General features: G+C 41.3%; 1 protein-coding gene across 1 annotated transcript in view; it reads right to left on the reverse strand.

Annotated features, from left to right (window-relative positions):
• Window positions 1-374: 374 nt before the first annotated feature.
• LOC140465579 (beta-1,4 N-acetylgalactosaminyltransferase 2-like) overlaps window positions 375-15,939 on the reverse strand; it is a 100,168-nt gene continuing 84,603 nt past the window's right edge. The window contains exons 7-11 of the mRNA XM_072561121.1: window positions 12,328-12,414; window positions 12,045-12,232; window positions 7,063-7,203; window positions 5,416-5,641; window positions 375-586 (exon numbers count right to left, since the gene is read on the reverse strand). Coding sequence (XP_072417222.1) covers window positions 375-586; window positions 5,416-5,641; window positions 7,063-7,203; window positions 12,045-12,232; window positions 12,328-12,414 — 854 coding nt within the window. The remainder of the gene's footprint in view (window positions 587-5,415; window positions 5,642-7,062; window positions 7,204-12,044; window positions 12,233-12,327; window positions 12,415-15,939) is intronic.

The following is a 15,939-nucleotide window of genomic DNA, read 5'->3' on the forward strand; positions in this document are numbered from 1 at the left end:
TTAAATGGACAGCAGCAGTGCAAGAGAGTGGATTGTCAACAGCTTTTCATAGGCAGCAGTGATGGTCAACATTTACTGGTCTTTCTACTGATGCTCACATTCCATGAAAGAAAAAGAAGAAATGTTGAATTGCCGAAATGTTCACTGTATCCGGGAGTTGTTATTAAAGAAGCAGCCCAATAACATCAAGGGAGTGGAGAGGCTGAAGGAGATAGCAATGAGATAGATCTCATGCATTGGTCCGTCAAGATTATGGGTCTAGATTAGAGTGGTGCTGGAAAAGCACAGCAGGTCAGGCAACATCCAAGGAGCAGGAAAATCGACGTTTTGGGCAAAAGCCCTTCATCAGGAATAGAAATGTACAGTCTTACCCATCAAATCTTGGTGTAACATTTTAAATGGTTTTTGAAATAATGCAGTGCAAGTTTGAAATCTGTGTCATGCCTCGAGGGCCATCGAAACCTTGCATATTTTTGTTCAACTGCTTTCTGTGTGTCATTTTTTGGACTCTGGTGCGTCTGATGGCCAACAATGACATCATTACACGATCCCACGAGCAGTCTGCCGAGTCCGTCAATGAAAAACTCTAGGAAAGATTTCAAATTCAGTTTTACTTGTGAAAACATTAGTCAGGAAAGGTCAAGCATAATAATAGAATAGCACAGAATGAAAAAGGTTATTTCATGTAACAAGCCCAATTCTTTCACATACCAAACAAACATCCACACATTACAATATCTTCTCCATCCACTAAATGTTCCATGGGAAAGTTGTGCTCAGTATATCCCAATCCTCAAAACAGAACCCAAACCAAGTTCATTGATTTTGTTTGGCTCTGATCCACAAGAACATCTGCATTCTGAGATTCAATCATGGCTGATATGCTCCTCACCTCTATTTTCCTGCCTTCTCTCCATATCCCTCAATCCAGTACCAAGTAAAATTCTGTCTTACTCTTCCTTAAATTTACTCATTGTCCCAGCATCCAAAACTCTTTGGGAGAAGTAGTTTCTGCTCAACTCTGTTTTAACTTTGCTACCCTTTACCCTAAAACTATGACTTCTCATCCAAATATTTGAATACCTCCCCTCGTTCTTCTAAATTCCAGAGAGTGTAGGCTTAAACTGTTCAATCTCTCTTCATCTGGCAAACTCATCATCTCTGGGGTCAATCTAGTGAACCTCGTCTGAACTGCCTTCAATGCCACTAAATCTTTTCTCAAATAAGGGGATCAAAACTGTGCACAATACTCCAGGTGCAGTCTCACCAATACCTTGTACAGTTGTAACAATACTTCCTTACCTTTATATTCTATTCCTGAGGTTATAAAAGCTAATATTTTATTCACTTTCTTTATGAACATCTATACCCGCTTGCTAGCTTTCTGTGACTCATGAACCAATATACCTAGATCCCTCTGCACCAGAGCATCCCGAAATCTCTCCCCATTAAGATAATAGGTCGCTTTCCCAGTTTTTCGACCCAAATGCATAACCTTGTACTTATCCACATCCAATCCATCCAGCACATTTTGGCCCACTCACCTAAACTATCAATGTCTATTTGTAAGGTTATTTCTTCATTGCAATTTACCATTCCACGTATTTTTTGTGTCATCTGTAAATTTGGCTAAAGAGCCTTCCTCCATGTATCCAAGTCGTTAATGCAGATTGTAAATGGCTGGGCTCCAAAAATGAAACCCTATGGCACCTCACTAGTTACAGCTTGCCATCCAGAAAAAAAAACATTTGCTCAGACTCTCTGTCTTCTGTCCATCAGCCATTCATGTATCCAGGCTAATCCCATATGATCCAACCTTGTGGCACCTTATCAAATGCAGTCCAGATAAATTACATCTACAGCATCCCCGTTATCCACTTTGCTTGTTACTTCTTCAAAGAGCTCTAGCAAATTAGTCAAACATGAGTTGCCTTTCAAAAAAAAACCATGCTGACTCTGATGGATAGCATTTTGACTTTCCAAATATCCTAATATTGCTTCTTTGATAGTTGATTCTGACACGTTTCTAACAGCATATGTAAAACTAACTGGTCTGTAATTTCCCACATTTTGTCTGTCTTGCTTTTTGAATATTAGCCATTTTCCAATCCACTGGAATCTTTCCTATGTCCAGAGAATTCTGGAATACTTTAACCAATGGATCTATTATCTCTGTTGCCACTTCCTTTAATACCCTAGGATGTAGGCCAGCAGACCTGGGACAATTGTCTGTCTTCAATCCTAATAGCTTGCATCATACCTTTTCCCTATCGATGGTGATTGTTCTAAGTTCTGCCCTTTCTATTATCTCTGACTTGCCCATTCTAACAGGCATGGTACTACTGTACTCCACCATGAAAATTGAGGCAAAGTATTGATTCAGGATCTCTGCCAGCTCCCCTCTATTAACTCATTGGTTTCATCTTCCAAGGAATCAGCATTCACATTAATGGCTCTTTTTCCTTTCTTATATCTATAGAAGCTGTTACTATCCTTTTTGATATTTTGTGTTAGTTTTCTTTCAAAATTTAGCTTAGCTCTTTTTATTAATTTTTCAGTATCCTTTATGTCTGAAAGTTTTCCAATCTTCCACTAGTCTTTGCAATATAGTATACTTTAGTTTTTGACTTTATATTGTCCTTGTCCTTCTTGTTTAGTCATGGATGTTTTTACTCCCTGCCCTTTCTCACTTTGATATACTTTACTTGTGAGGAATTGAATAGCTCTTTGAACACCTGCCACTGCTCATCCGCTGTCTTACCATTTAGCCTTCCTGCCCAATCTCCTCAGGCCAAATCTGTCCTCATGCCGATATCATTTCCTTTGTTTAATTTCAGAACACTACTGGGAGACTCCACTTGCTCACCATCAAAATGGATTTTGAATTATATCATACTAAGGTCATTACTCCCTAGAGGATCCTTAACTGTGAGGTCATCAATTAATCTCTCCTCATTACACAATACCAAATCCAGAATAGCCTGCTCCCTGGTTGGTTTCACAACATACTGCTCAAATAAACAATCTTTAATGAGCTCTGCCTCCAGGCTACCCTTGCCAATTTCATTCTTCCAATGTATGTGCATGTTCAAATCACCCATGATTCTTGCTGAACCTTTCTTGCAAGTCTCTAATATTTCCTGGTTTATACTGTGCCCCACTACAGAACCACTGTTTGGGGACTTTTAGATTACTCCTACTGCTATTTCTAATTTCTACCCAGACTGATTACATATCTTGATCTCCTGTGTTTATATCATTTCTATTACAGCACGATCCCTTCCTTCACCAGCAAGGCTACGCCCACCTCCCTTCCTTTCAGTCTGTCTTTCCGAAATGCTGAGTACCCCTGGATATTTAATTCCCAGACCTGGTCTCCTTGTCTCAGTAATTGTTACCAAATCGTACCCTTTTGTTTATATTAATTTATTAATTTTATTGTGAATGTTTCAGTCATTTACATACAAAGCTTTTAAATTTGTTCCACTGTCAAATTTCCCTACTTCTTTATAATTCCTTGGTGCATAAAAGTTCTATCCCTCACCTTTATTGTCTGGTAACCATGCGCTGCATTGCTAACCTGCACTCTTACCTGCTCCTTTAAGTTGGGCTTTCTAATTTCCCCAATAACTGAATGCACAACCCCCCCCCCGCCCTCCTTCTCGCCACTCCCCCCCCCCCCCCCCCCACACACACACACTTAATTTAAAGTCCTATCTACAGCCTTTCCTGCTGGATTCTATTCAAGTAGGGATTATTGGTACTCAGCTATTTCATTCCACTTTACTGCAACCATTTAAGTTGGCAATTTATTATGGGATCTGTTTTCACTGCAAAATAAGGCAGGGAATTCCAGATCATAACACTTCACCCTTACAAGAAAATCTCCTCATCTCCATTGTGGTTGTTGTCATCTAACAGAATATGGGATATTATGTTGAGGTTGTACAGGATGCTGGTCTAGAGCACTGTGTCCAGTTCTAGTTGCCCTATTACAGGAGGATATTTTTAAGCTGGGATGGGTTCAGAAGAGATTTACCAGTATCATGCTGGGAATGGAGGGTTTGATTTGCTAAGGAGGGGCTGGATAGACTGGAACTTCTTTCATGGGAGCATAGGAGGTTTAGGGGTGACCATTTAGAGGTTTATAAAACCATGAAGTATATAGATAAGGTGAATGGTAGGTGTCTTCTCTCTAAGGTGGGGATTTCATACTGGGAGCATATTTTAAAAGTGACAGGAGAAAGATTTAAAAAGGACATTAGGATCAACTTCTTTTACAGGGAGGGTAGTTTGTGTGTGGAATGAACTTCCAGAGGAAGTGGTGGATGCGTGTTTAAGATAAGTACATAACTAAGAAAGGTTTGGAGAGATATCTGGTTGGATCGAATGGTCTGCTTCAGTGCTGTATGACTCTATGACTCTGTAACAGGTTGGGTCTATGTAGCTAATATGTTATGGAGATTATGCATCATCATGGGCAGTGACGTTATATTATATGATCTTGTCTATTGTAGAATCTCCTGGCTATAGATGATAGTGAGATGTCTCTTAATAAGGTTACACTTTTCTTTACGGCAGCAGCTTCTAAATATTCTGTATTAACACAGAGAGAGTATATATAATGTGTGGTGGCAGCAAGTAGAAAAGCAAATAATGCATATTCTCCGTCATTGCCAGGCATCTACAAACAGCTCACAGATTTTATCAGAGCTGAAAATGTGTTGCTGGAAAAGTGCAGCAGGTCAGGCAGCATCCAAGGAACAGGAGAATCAACATTTCGGGCATCAGCCCTTCTTATTAAAGGGCCAATAGATAGGACTCTAGCAGTGAAAGAGTGCAGCTGACCTTTCAGCTGTTTAAAATGTGTGGAAGTAAACATTCCTGAGGCTGATGGATCACTTTTGCCAAGGGGAAACCTTTTGAGGGTGGGATGAACTGCAGCTCTGGTCATTCTTCATCATTGGTAGTGATGGTGTGTGGAGAAGACTTGGGATTAAAGCGATCTGGAAGGTTAGACCTTGGCCTGTCACTGGCTGGCTGCTCCCTCTCTCTGGCCCTGTTTAGGCCACTGTCCAGTCAATGTGCTAACTGGAAATTTTCAGTCAGATCAGGAGAGGAGCTTTAATTGGTACACTTCCATTGTAGATATAATGTGGCCTCCTGGAAAATCTCCAAGACTTTTGACTATGCTGAGAATGAGCAGTGCAGCTGGTGGAAGGATGTTTTGTGCCCACAATCCTTGGATCCCACCTCATTTTGTCACAAAACCCCTGACCCATGTTCATCGTACATTTTGACTCCCTAAAGTTGTTACTGAAACATGAAAACAAACAAATCAGAATAAAAGTTGATTATCACCAAATCTAGTGGGGGTAGTGATGGAGGAGCAGCACAAGTGAATGGCTCACTTACCTGAATGAGCTACCCTGGCCAATCGAGGATCAAATCCAACACTCAAAATCTTTGATGTCCTGGCCAGAAAGAAATTGACCACCCCACTGGTTATCACACAGTTTGGAAACCCATCCAAGGGATGAAAGCCCCCACCCTTTGAGAACAAGCATTCTCCGTCATCAGGATTTCCATATTCATACCACAGCCTAAAGTGGAAACGATTACCGTTTACTGAGCCACCAACCTGTGAAGGTTATAATTCAAGTGATTAAAGATAAAATATGATGTTTTTATCTCAATGAAATACTTCCTCTATTATCACAAGGATCAATGTAAGTGCTTGCTTTTCCCACTGTGAGCACATTTTAAGGATTTATAATCATCATGGTCTCTTGCTGAAAACTGGAGAACCATAAAATGAGATAGGATGAGGTGCTCAGCCATTCCTGCCTCAAAGCATCTCAAAGTTACAGCTCACAAATCCACGTTTCCTCAGACTCCACTTTGAGAAGGCTTGGTCTTGGTTTTCCTCTTTTGAATAGGTTTAAAGAAGCAGATACCTGTGTAGTATCCTCCCGTCCTTCCCCACTTTCTCCCTCACTTCCTTGTTTCATTCTTCCATTCCTTCTTCTTTTCTTTCCTTTGTTCCTCCCTTTCTTCTTCCTTCTATCACTCCCTTCCTTCTTTTCATCCTCCACCCTCCTTTCCTTCTTTTTTCTGACTTCCCTCCTTTCCTACCTCTTTTTCTCTTTTCCAACTTCTTGTCCTCCACCCTCCTTCCCTTTCACTCTGCTTCCCTCACTTCCTACATTTCTTCTTCATTCCTTCCTCCCATCGTTCTTCCCTTCCTCAAACATTATGAGGTAAGAACCTCCAAAAATGGGTTTCTGAAATGTCCTGCATTTTTCTCTGCAAATGACAGACTAGCAGCAGTTATGTAAGAACATCTTCAGTACAAGGTTGTCACTGAGTTAAGTCCTAATGGTGACTGGGGGCTTGGAAGAGATGCAAGTTCAGAGTGTCTGATTTTGAGGTAGAGTGATGGTGGTCAGGATATTAGGCTGAAAAGTAAAATCCCTTTTCCTTGTTGACCAAAAGCAACACAATAAAGGCATATATTCAATATTTCTGGCCTCCTTTTAAAGAAATTCCTGGAAAAACAATGAGTCTTAAAATGAAGGTACAAACACTCTTTAAAATAATGAAATAGCCAAGCTTGTCCTGAGCAGAATTGATCACAGTCATTTCTCCCACCTTTGCCAAAACTGGGAATGGCTGGATCCAAGATAAGTTGAGACCCGATTTCAGTTTTTCAGCTTTTTAATCTTTTAGCTGAATGAAACCTATCCTTTCTTTGTGTGTGAGATAAATGAAACATTGATAAAATTAATCTCAAGTTTTAATCTATGATTGACTTGGAGCTCTAGAGTGGAAATCATTTTTGTGACTAAACATGAAGAAAACATTGATCTCTATATTTTCAAAGAAGTGAGGGAGGCAGAGTGAAAGGAAAGGAGGGTGGAGGACAAAAAAAGGAAGGGAGTGACAAAAGGAAGAAGAAAAGGAGGAACAAAGGAAAGAAAAAAAACATGCTTCAAACTAAATTGTCATCAGGTTGAAATATTTCAGAAAATTCTTTCACTTTCCATCAAGTTCCATTCTTACCACGTCCAAGTTTGTGTTTTCTAATACTTCCAACAACTTTTCCACTTTTGTCTGTTTTGTGAATAAAAAATCTTCATCCACCCAAAGAAGGTATTTAGTTGTGACCTGAGAAGCTGCCAAGTTTCTTCCAGCAAACCATCCCTGTGCAGAATAAAATGGCAAGAGTTTCAGAATCAATAAATGAGGAGAAATTTGCTTTCTTGAAATTGGAAGCCTTAACGCTACACTTTTTGAGGGTTAATTTTTATTGATTTAAGAGCTCAGGATTTCCTTCAATAAAGCTGTATTACCTTTCTTTTATGTTCATCCTAGATTATCTCCTCATGTATCTTGCATACAGATTGTGGTGGCTGCAATTGTTATGTCATTGATCTAACTACAAAGACATTGTATGAGGAGAAAACAGCAACAGCAAACATCAGCTGCATTTGCATAGCATCTGGAGATTGAGGCAGCAAGTGAAAATCCATCCAGAGGAGAATATTGAATCCCCACATGTATTGGTCTCGCCATCATTGTCCTTAGTTGTCGAAGAGTAAGGCTATTTTACACTGTCATCACTAACTTGCGTCACCTGCTGGAGCAGGAATTAAGCTTAGAAGGAGTGGGCTGCAATCTCAGCCCTGTGGCCATCCAGGCCACAGCTACCCTGAATCATTATGTCAGCAATTCATTTCAATGACCAACCTCCACCAATCCTCCACCCGTAAAATGCATGTGGGGTGTAACTGATGCCAGTTTGCCATGAGTGCAGATTTTCATGTACTTCACCCATGAGGAAAAGAATCAAGCAGCTTGGGAAATGGGATTCTCCACAGTTTCAGTCTTCCCCAGGTTCAAGGTGTTATTGACTGAACCCACATTGGTTTGAGTGTGAACTATCACTAACCTGCAGAGTTCACCTACCAAGAAAGCTTTCACTCAAATTATGATTGCATCAAGTAACATGGGAGCTGCAATGACTCTTCCATATTGGAGAACTAAGAGATCCTTCCAAGGTCCATGGGATGGCTGCTGGGAGACAAGAGGTCACCCCTCCAAACATGGCTCATGACATCTTTATGAAATCCTCAGACAAACTTAGGATGAAGATGCAATGCTGCTCATGCTTTGACCATGGCTATGTTGGAATAGACAAGAGACCTCCTTAAGATGAGACTGACGAAGTAGATGAAGTACTAAACAAAACCATCAGACAAAAAGAAATCACGTGAAGTTCCACTTCCAAGTGCCTGTCAAACATGAAATTTGTATTTCCAAATCCACACAGCGCTCCCCTGCCCTGTCAACCCCACAAAATTCCCCATTGCTGGATTCTTCTCCAACCCTACAATCCAATGAGATCTTGGTGCATGTCAAATTCTGGACTGTTGCACAAACTCAATTTTAATTGTACCATCATTGACAGCCATTTCCAAAACAGACTATAATCATTCTCTGTCTGGGTTGTTTTTTGAGTTGTTTATTTAGCTTTCTAGTTAGTGATTTTTGTGTATCTTTATGCCACATGATGATAGTTATGTTTGAGTAAGACTGGTTCAAGAAAAGACAAGTCAAAGACAGTTTTCAGGCTTATTCTTCCAAGTAACACTGTTCACTGAAGCTCATACTAAATACTATCATAGATGATAATTTTATACCAGACTCAAAATTATATTAGGTAATCAATAATCTATCTTCTGTGACTGTTGATGACCACATGCTGTGTCTCTGTCAGTGGGTTATGCTCTGTTCTGCATCTGAGGAGAAGGAGAGTCGGCATTTTGGGCGTAAGCCCTCCATCAGCAATGTGGGGGGTCTGAAAGAGGATGAGAGATAAATAGGAAAGGGGTGTTGGGCTGGGGGGAAGGTAGCTTGGAAGGCGATAGGTAGATGCAGGTGGGAGTGATGGTGATAGGTCGGAGTGGAGCGTGAAGTGGATAGGTGGGAAGAAAAATGAACAGGTAGGACAGTTCAAGAGTGCGGACATTGATGAGTGTGTTTGGAGGGTCCCAAGGCAGAAGATAAGGCATACTTCCTTCAGACATCGGGTGGTTTGGATTTGGCGGGTGGAGGAGGCCCAGGACCTGCATGTGCTTGGTGGATGGGGAGGGGGAGTTGAAGTTGTCGGCTGTGGGGTGGTGGGGCTGTTGGGTGCGTATGTTCCGGAGATGTTCCCTGAACCATTCCGAAGTCGGTGTCCTGTCTCTCCAATATAGAGGAGACCTCATTGAGAGCAACGGGCACAGTAGATGAGGTGTTTGGATGTGTAGGAAAATCTTTGCTGGATGTGGAAGGATGCTTTGGGGCCTTGGATGGTGGTGAGGGGGGAGGTACGGGCGCAAGTTTTACACCTCTTGCGGTGGCAAGGGAATGTGCCGGGAGTGGACGGTGGGTTAGTGGGTGATGTGGACCTAACGAGGGAACAGTCTCTGCAGAATGCTGATAGGGGCGGGAAGGGAACTATATCTCTGGTGATGGGGTCTGATTGTAGGTGGCAGAAAGGGCGGAGGGTGATGTGTTGTACCTGGCGATTAGTGGGGTGGAAGGTTCTATTCTTGTTGTAGTTGGAGGGGTGGGGTTCAAGGGGAGAGGTGCGGGAAGTGGAGGAGATAGGACACTGTTGACCATGTGGGAGGGGAAATTGTGGTCCTTGAAGTAGGAGCCACCAGGGATTTTCTGGAGCAGAATTGTTCATCCTGGGAGCAGATGCAGTGAAGGCAGTAAAATTGGGAGTAAGGAATAGCATTATTACAGGAGACAGGGTGGGAGGAAGTGTTGCCCAGATAGCTGTGGGAGTTGGTGGGTTTGAAGTAGTTTCCTGTGTTGAGCCTGTCGCTGGAAATGGAGATGGAGAAGTCCAGGAAGGGGACAGAGGTGTCTGAGATGGCCGAGGTGAACCTGAGGTCAGGATGGAAGGTGTTCATGAAGTTGATGAACTGTTAAACATCCACAAGCCTCATGTCCCCTCCCCCCACCTTATCCCAGATCCAACCCTCCACCGCCCTCTTGAACTGTCCTGCCTGTCCATCTTCCTTCCCACCTACCCGCTCCACCCTCCGCTCCAAACTATTACCATCACCACTCACCTTCATCTGCCTATCGCCTTCCCAGCTACCTCCTCCCTACCCCTCCCCCCCTCCCATTTATCTCTCAGCCCCCTTGGGAACCCCCACCCCACATTCATGAGGAAGGGCTTATGCCTGAAACATCACTATCCTTCTCCTTGGATGCTGCCTGACCTGTTGGGTTTTTCCAGCATCACACCTTTGAATCTGATCTCCAGCATTTGCAGTCCACACTTTCTCCTTTGTTTGACAGAGTGTTCCATACAAGTTATTTTAATGCCACCCACATTGTGCTATTCATACCCCATTGATGTGCAGTTCTGTAATATCATAGCAGGAGTACGCCATGGCTCAAATATCCTTATTTACCATAAGTATCTCTGCTTAGCAAATATGGACTTGCCCAATGATCTTTCTTCTTTTTGTTTGTTACAATTTCCATTATACAGTTCTAGTTTTTTTTCCCTTCTTAAATATATGAAAGTTTCTTTGTGATTTTTAGATTTTGTTTTCGAGACTTCAAATTTGAAATAGTGTTCTTTTGGACTAATTTGGTCAATGTTCATTTTTTTCATAGCTCATGCTTGCTGCTACTGAAATATCCATTCTTTCGAATAAATCTTTTTTTCTGTGATTACTACAAGTGCTTTCTCTTCTGCAAGTGTGACTGATCTTAGCATTCCCAGCCCATCCCCAATAAATTTGTGTTCCAGGGTGACATGGAAAAAGATAAGCAATAGATAGAACAAGATTTATGAGTGAACACAGTTTAGAGTTTGGACAGGAATGTCTTTGTTCAGCAGATTTTGTAAAAGCATTTGATCAGGTTGACTGGATTAAAGTCTAATCAGTGCTGAAAGAAAATGGAGTAGATCACAGGGATTGGTAACTCATTTTAAAAAACTGTAGAAGGGGCAAACATCATCAGTAAGAATAACCAATGAAGAGTAATAAATGTGTTGAATTGGAAAAGTGTTTTGAAAAAGGTGTTGCTGACACTGATTATATGCGTATACAAATGCAAATTGTTTTTGATGTTTCCATTTCCAGATTGGTTTTCATGGAAAACAGCTCACATCTGAAGAATTCAGAGCTTGAGATTTAATGTGAAAGAATGGGAAGGTGTTTTTGTTTTTAATTAACTGAACATCTCAGAATAAATACCTCTTCCAATTCCCTAAACGTCATCTGTTGACTGGTTCAGTTAATGAACTGACCAATTGCTCCTGCTTTAGAGTTCCAGAAGTGGAAGTGGTACATCTCTCTGCAGTCTGAAGAAAGCCAATTTTATTTTCCCTCACTAGTTAGTGTAAGCTGTTGCTTTTAACAACAAAGGCAGAGACTTTATAATTTGTGAGCCAGTTGCTCTGTGCCTCTTGCAAGGATGTGAAAGTACTTGGAGAAAAGAGATTGATAAACAACAAATTCTGACAAACTAAATGATCATCTCAGCAAACCCTGTGAACAGGGCCATTGACTTGTCTTCCCAGTTATTCCTTCTACCCAGAATGCAATATTTTTGTCCGTTTGAATGGGTATGCAGGGGGAGCTTTATAAGGGGGTGAGAGTTACAACTAGTCAAGTTATATGTCAATAGCTCATAGTTGTTTGCCTGTAGATAGAATCTATTGATTTGTAAGAAATAGCCATTCTTGTTAAGTATAGAATCCTGGTCCGTTCTTCCTGTCAAACTGGGTTTAGAAAGGCAGACAAATTGAGAATTTCACATACTGTTTTAAAATCTTTAACTTTTGTAATGACTCTGGGAGTATCAAGGCTCGATTTCCAGTATTCTGTACCTCATTAAGGTGTGACAGACTAGAAATCAGCAATGGTGTCATATATAATATCAAATTGTTGAATTGTGCTTTCAAATCGAACTTCTGTTTCAAGCCTGTATAAAATATAAATTGAATACAGAAATCTTTATTTTACTTTTGCAAATGGCATGAAGTATTGTTCAATGTGGGGTCCTTCAATTTTTTCAGGAACTTCACTGTCGTCTGCAATGATTATCGTCATGTTTGGGTAAAAGCTCCGAATACTGTCTATCAAGAGTCGAAGCTTATGATATCTTAAAAATGTCTTTGTTGTAATGGTTACCAAGGAATTGATGTCACTGTCTGGAATAAGGAAAGATAATCTAAGTTAGTTAGAGAAACAGATTTTATTTAAACATATTGATCGAATCTCTAAGGTTTATTAAAACCAAGTTTACCTGGTCCAGGATCAAACAACCGTGGCATTGGGGGCTGCCTGATAATAATCGGAAATTCAGCAACATGTTCTTCAAACTGAAAAGACACTTTTGTAAAGATAAAACAAAATGCAAATTAAGTTCAAAACAATACGTTTTCCAGGTAGGAGATTTATGAAAATTCACTGACTGATTTTAACAAAAAAAAAGCAGAAAACATTTAAGGCTTGCAGCAACGATTTTTTTTATTCCTGTATCACTGGCTGGGCTAGCATCTATTGTAACAATAACTAACTGCCCAATGGGGACAGTGAGCTGCCTTATTGAACCATTGCAGCTCTTGGGCTGTGAGACATCAATGGTCCCATTCGGAACAGAGTTCCCAGATTTTGATCCAGTTACATTGATGGAATAGTGATATAGTTCCAAGCCAGGAGAGTGAGTGGTTTGGAGGGGAACTTGTAAGTTGTGGCGTTCCCATATGCTTGTCCTTCTCAGTGGAAGAGGTTGCAGGTTTCAAAGGTGCTGTTGGAAAAGCACGGTAAGTTACTGCAATGCACTTTGTCGATGGTACACACTGCTGCTACTGTCTGTCAGATGGGAAGGGAGTGAATGTTGAAGATTGTTGTTGAGATTCCAATCAAGGGCTGCTTTGGCCTGACTGGTACAGTGAAGTCCGCAGGCAACATGCACCAGTGCAAACCGAGCTGAATGTCAATCAGTAGGTTATTCCTTTGCAAGTGCCACTTGATATCATGTCAACAATCTCTTTCATTACTTTGCTGTTGATGGCTAGATGGCTGATGCAGTGATAATTGACCAGGTTGGGTTTCAGATGTTTTTATACACAGGACATACCTGGGGAAATTTCCACACTGTCAATGTAGCATTCGTGCTGGAAAATTTTGCTAGTTGTGGAATACAAACCTTCATTGATAGTGTTGGAAAGTTGTTGAGGGCCAGTGATGTCAGCCAATTCTTGATATAAAGTGAAATGAATTGAATCTGATGATGATTTGTATCTGTGCCATTGGGAAAGGGAGGATATTTCTGGATTTTCCAGGCAAGACATGTTATCCTCAGACCATTATTACAACTATCCTCCTCATCCTGAAATGTTGGCTATTTTATTACAGAATAGATCATTTTTGTCATGACCATCCAACCTCTTGTTCCTTTCTGGACTGCCAGGCTAATGTTTTACAAGATATTTTGTCTCAGTTGATCCTAAGTTTGAGCTCTTTCCACAAGAATTAATGCATGAGATGACTTTAGCACCAGTTTCATGATAGAACTTTTGAGTATGCAGTCATGAGGGCTATAAAAAGCTCCTTCTTCATGCCTCCCCGAGCAACGTCAATAAGAGTGACATGGTTAGCAAACAGGAAACGTGCCAAACCCTATCAGTCATTGGTACAGTATATTGGAATGCCAATGGGCGTCCAGTCATGGGATAGTGACTTCAACCACTTAATTGACTTGCAATATTCCAGTTTGAAAAGTACGTTTTTGTCTTCTTGAATCATGTCTTCCTTTTTTTGGTGGATATTTAGTTGGCCATGAAAGCTGAAGATGCTTGCACACTCATTTCACTGATCTTGATGTTTGGGATCTGCAGTAAATGGTGCATCTGCTGATATTTTGCTATATGAGGTACTATCTGAGTGAATTGGTCCAGGAACAGAAACTACTTCAAAATGCTTTGCCTTTATAGTGAGTGTTTATGTGATGAAGACTTAGAGTCACAGATAAAGATGTGCACGGAAACAGTCCCTTCGGTCCAACCTGTCAATGCCGACCAGATATCCCAACCCGATCTAGTCCCACCTGCCATCACCCAGCTCATATCCCTCCAAAACCTTCCTACTCATATATCCATCCAAATGCCTTTAAATGTTGTAATTGTAACAGCCTCCACCACTTCCTCTGGCAGCTCATTCCATCCACATACCACCCTCTGTGTGAAAAAGTTGTCCCTTAGGTCTCTTTTATATCTTTCCCCTTACATCCTAAACATATGCTCTTTAGTTCTGGACTCCCCCACCTCAGGGAAAAGACTTTGTCTATTTATCCTATCCATTCCCCTCATGATTTTATAGACCTCTATAAGGTCACCCTTCAGTCGCCGATGCTCCAGGGAAAACAGCCCCAGCCTATTCACCCTCTCCCAATAACTCAAATCCTCCAACCGTGGCAACATCCTTGTAAATCTTTTCTGAACCCTTTCAAGTTTCACAACATCTTTCTGATAGGAAGGAGACCAGAATTGAACGCAATATTCCAACAGTGGCCTAACCAATGTCCTGTACAGCCAAAACATTACCTCCCAACGCCTGTACTCAATCCTCTAACCAATAAAGGAAAGCATACCAAATGCCTTCTTCACTATCCTATCTACCTGTGACTCTACTTTCAAGGAGCTATGAACCTGCATTCCAAGGTCCCTTTGTTCAGCAACACTCCCAAGGACCTTGCTATTAAGTGTATAAATCTTGCTAAGATTTGCTTTCTCAAACTGCAGCACCTCGCCTTTATTTAAATTAAACTCCATCTGCCACTTCTCAGCCCATTGGCCCATTTGGTCAAGATCCTGTTGTAATCTGAGGTAACCTGCTTCGCCGTCCATTACACTACCAATTTTGGTGTTATCTGCAAGCTTACTAACTGTACCTCTTATACTCACATCTAAATCATTTCTATAAATGACGAAAAGTAGTTGACCCAACACCGATCCTTGTGGCACTCCACTGATCACATGCCTCCAGTCTGCAAAGCAACCCTCCACCACCAATCTCTGTCTTCTACCTTTGAGCTAGTTCTGTATCCAAATGGCTAGTTCTCCCTGTATTCCATGAGTTCTAACCTTGCTAACCAGTCTCCCATGGGGAAACTTGTCGAGCGCCTTACTGAAGTCCATATTGATCACATCCACCACTCTGCCCTCATCAATCCTCTTTGTTACTTCTTCAAAAAAAAGTCAATCAAGTTTGTGAGACATGATTTCCCATGCACAAAACCATGTTGACTATCCCTAATCAGTCCTTGCCTTTCCAAACGCATGTATGTCCTGTCCCTCAGGATTCCTTCCAACAACTTGCCCATCTCTGATGTCAGGCTCACCGGTCTGTAGTTCCCTGGTTTGTTCTTACCACCTTTCTTAAACAGTGGCACTACGTTAGCCAATCTTCAGTCTTCTGGCACCTCATTTGTGACTATCGATGATACAAATATCTCAGCAAGGGGCCCAGTAATCACTTCCCTAGTTTCCCACAGAGATCTGGGGTACACCTGATCAAATCCTGGGGATTTATCCACTTTTATGTGTTTCAAGACATCCAGCACTTCCTCCTCTGTAATATGGACATTTTTCAAGATGTCACCATCTATTTCCACACATTCCAAATCTTCCATGTCCTTTTCCTCAGTAAACACTAATGCAAAATACTTGTTTAGTATCTCCCCCTTCGCCTGCAGCTCCATACAAAAGCCGCTTTGCTGATCTTTGAGGGGCCTTATTGTCTCCCTAGTTATCCTTTTGCCTTTAATGTATTTGTAAAAAACCTTTGGATTTCTCCTTAACTCTATTTGCCAAAGCTATCTCATGTCCCCTTTTTGCTCTCCTGATTTCCCTCT

This window comes from Chiloscyllium punctatum, chromosome 42, assembly GCF_047496795.1.
Source record: "Chiloscyllium punctatum isolate Juve2018m chromosome 42, sChiPun1.3, whole genome shotgun sequence".
Taxonomy (NCBI): domain Eukaryota; kingdom Metazoa; phylum Chordata; class Chondrichthyes; order Orectolobiformes; family Hemiscylliidae; genus Chiloscyllium; species Chiloscyllium punctatum.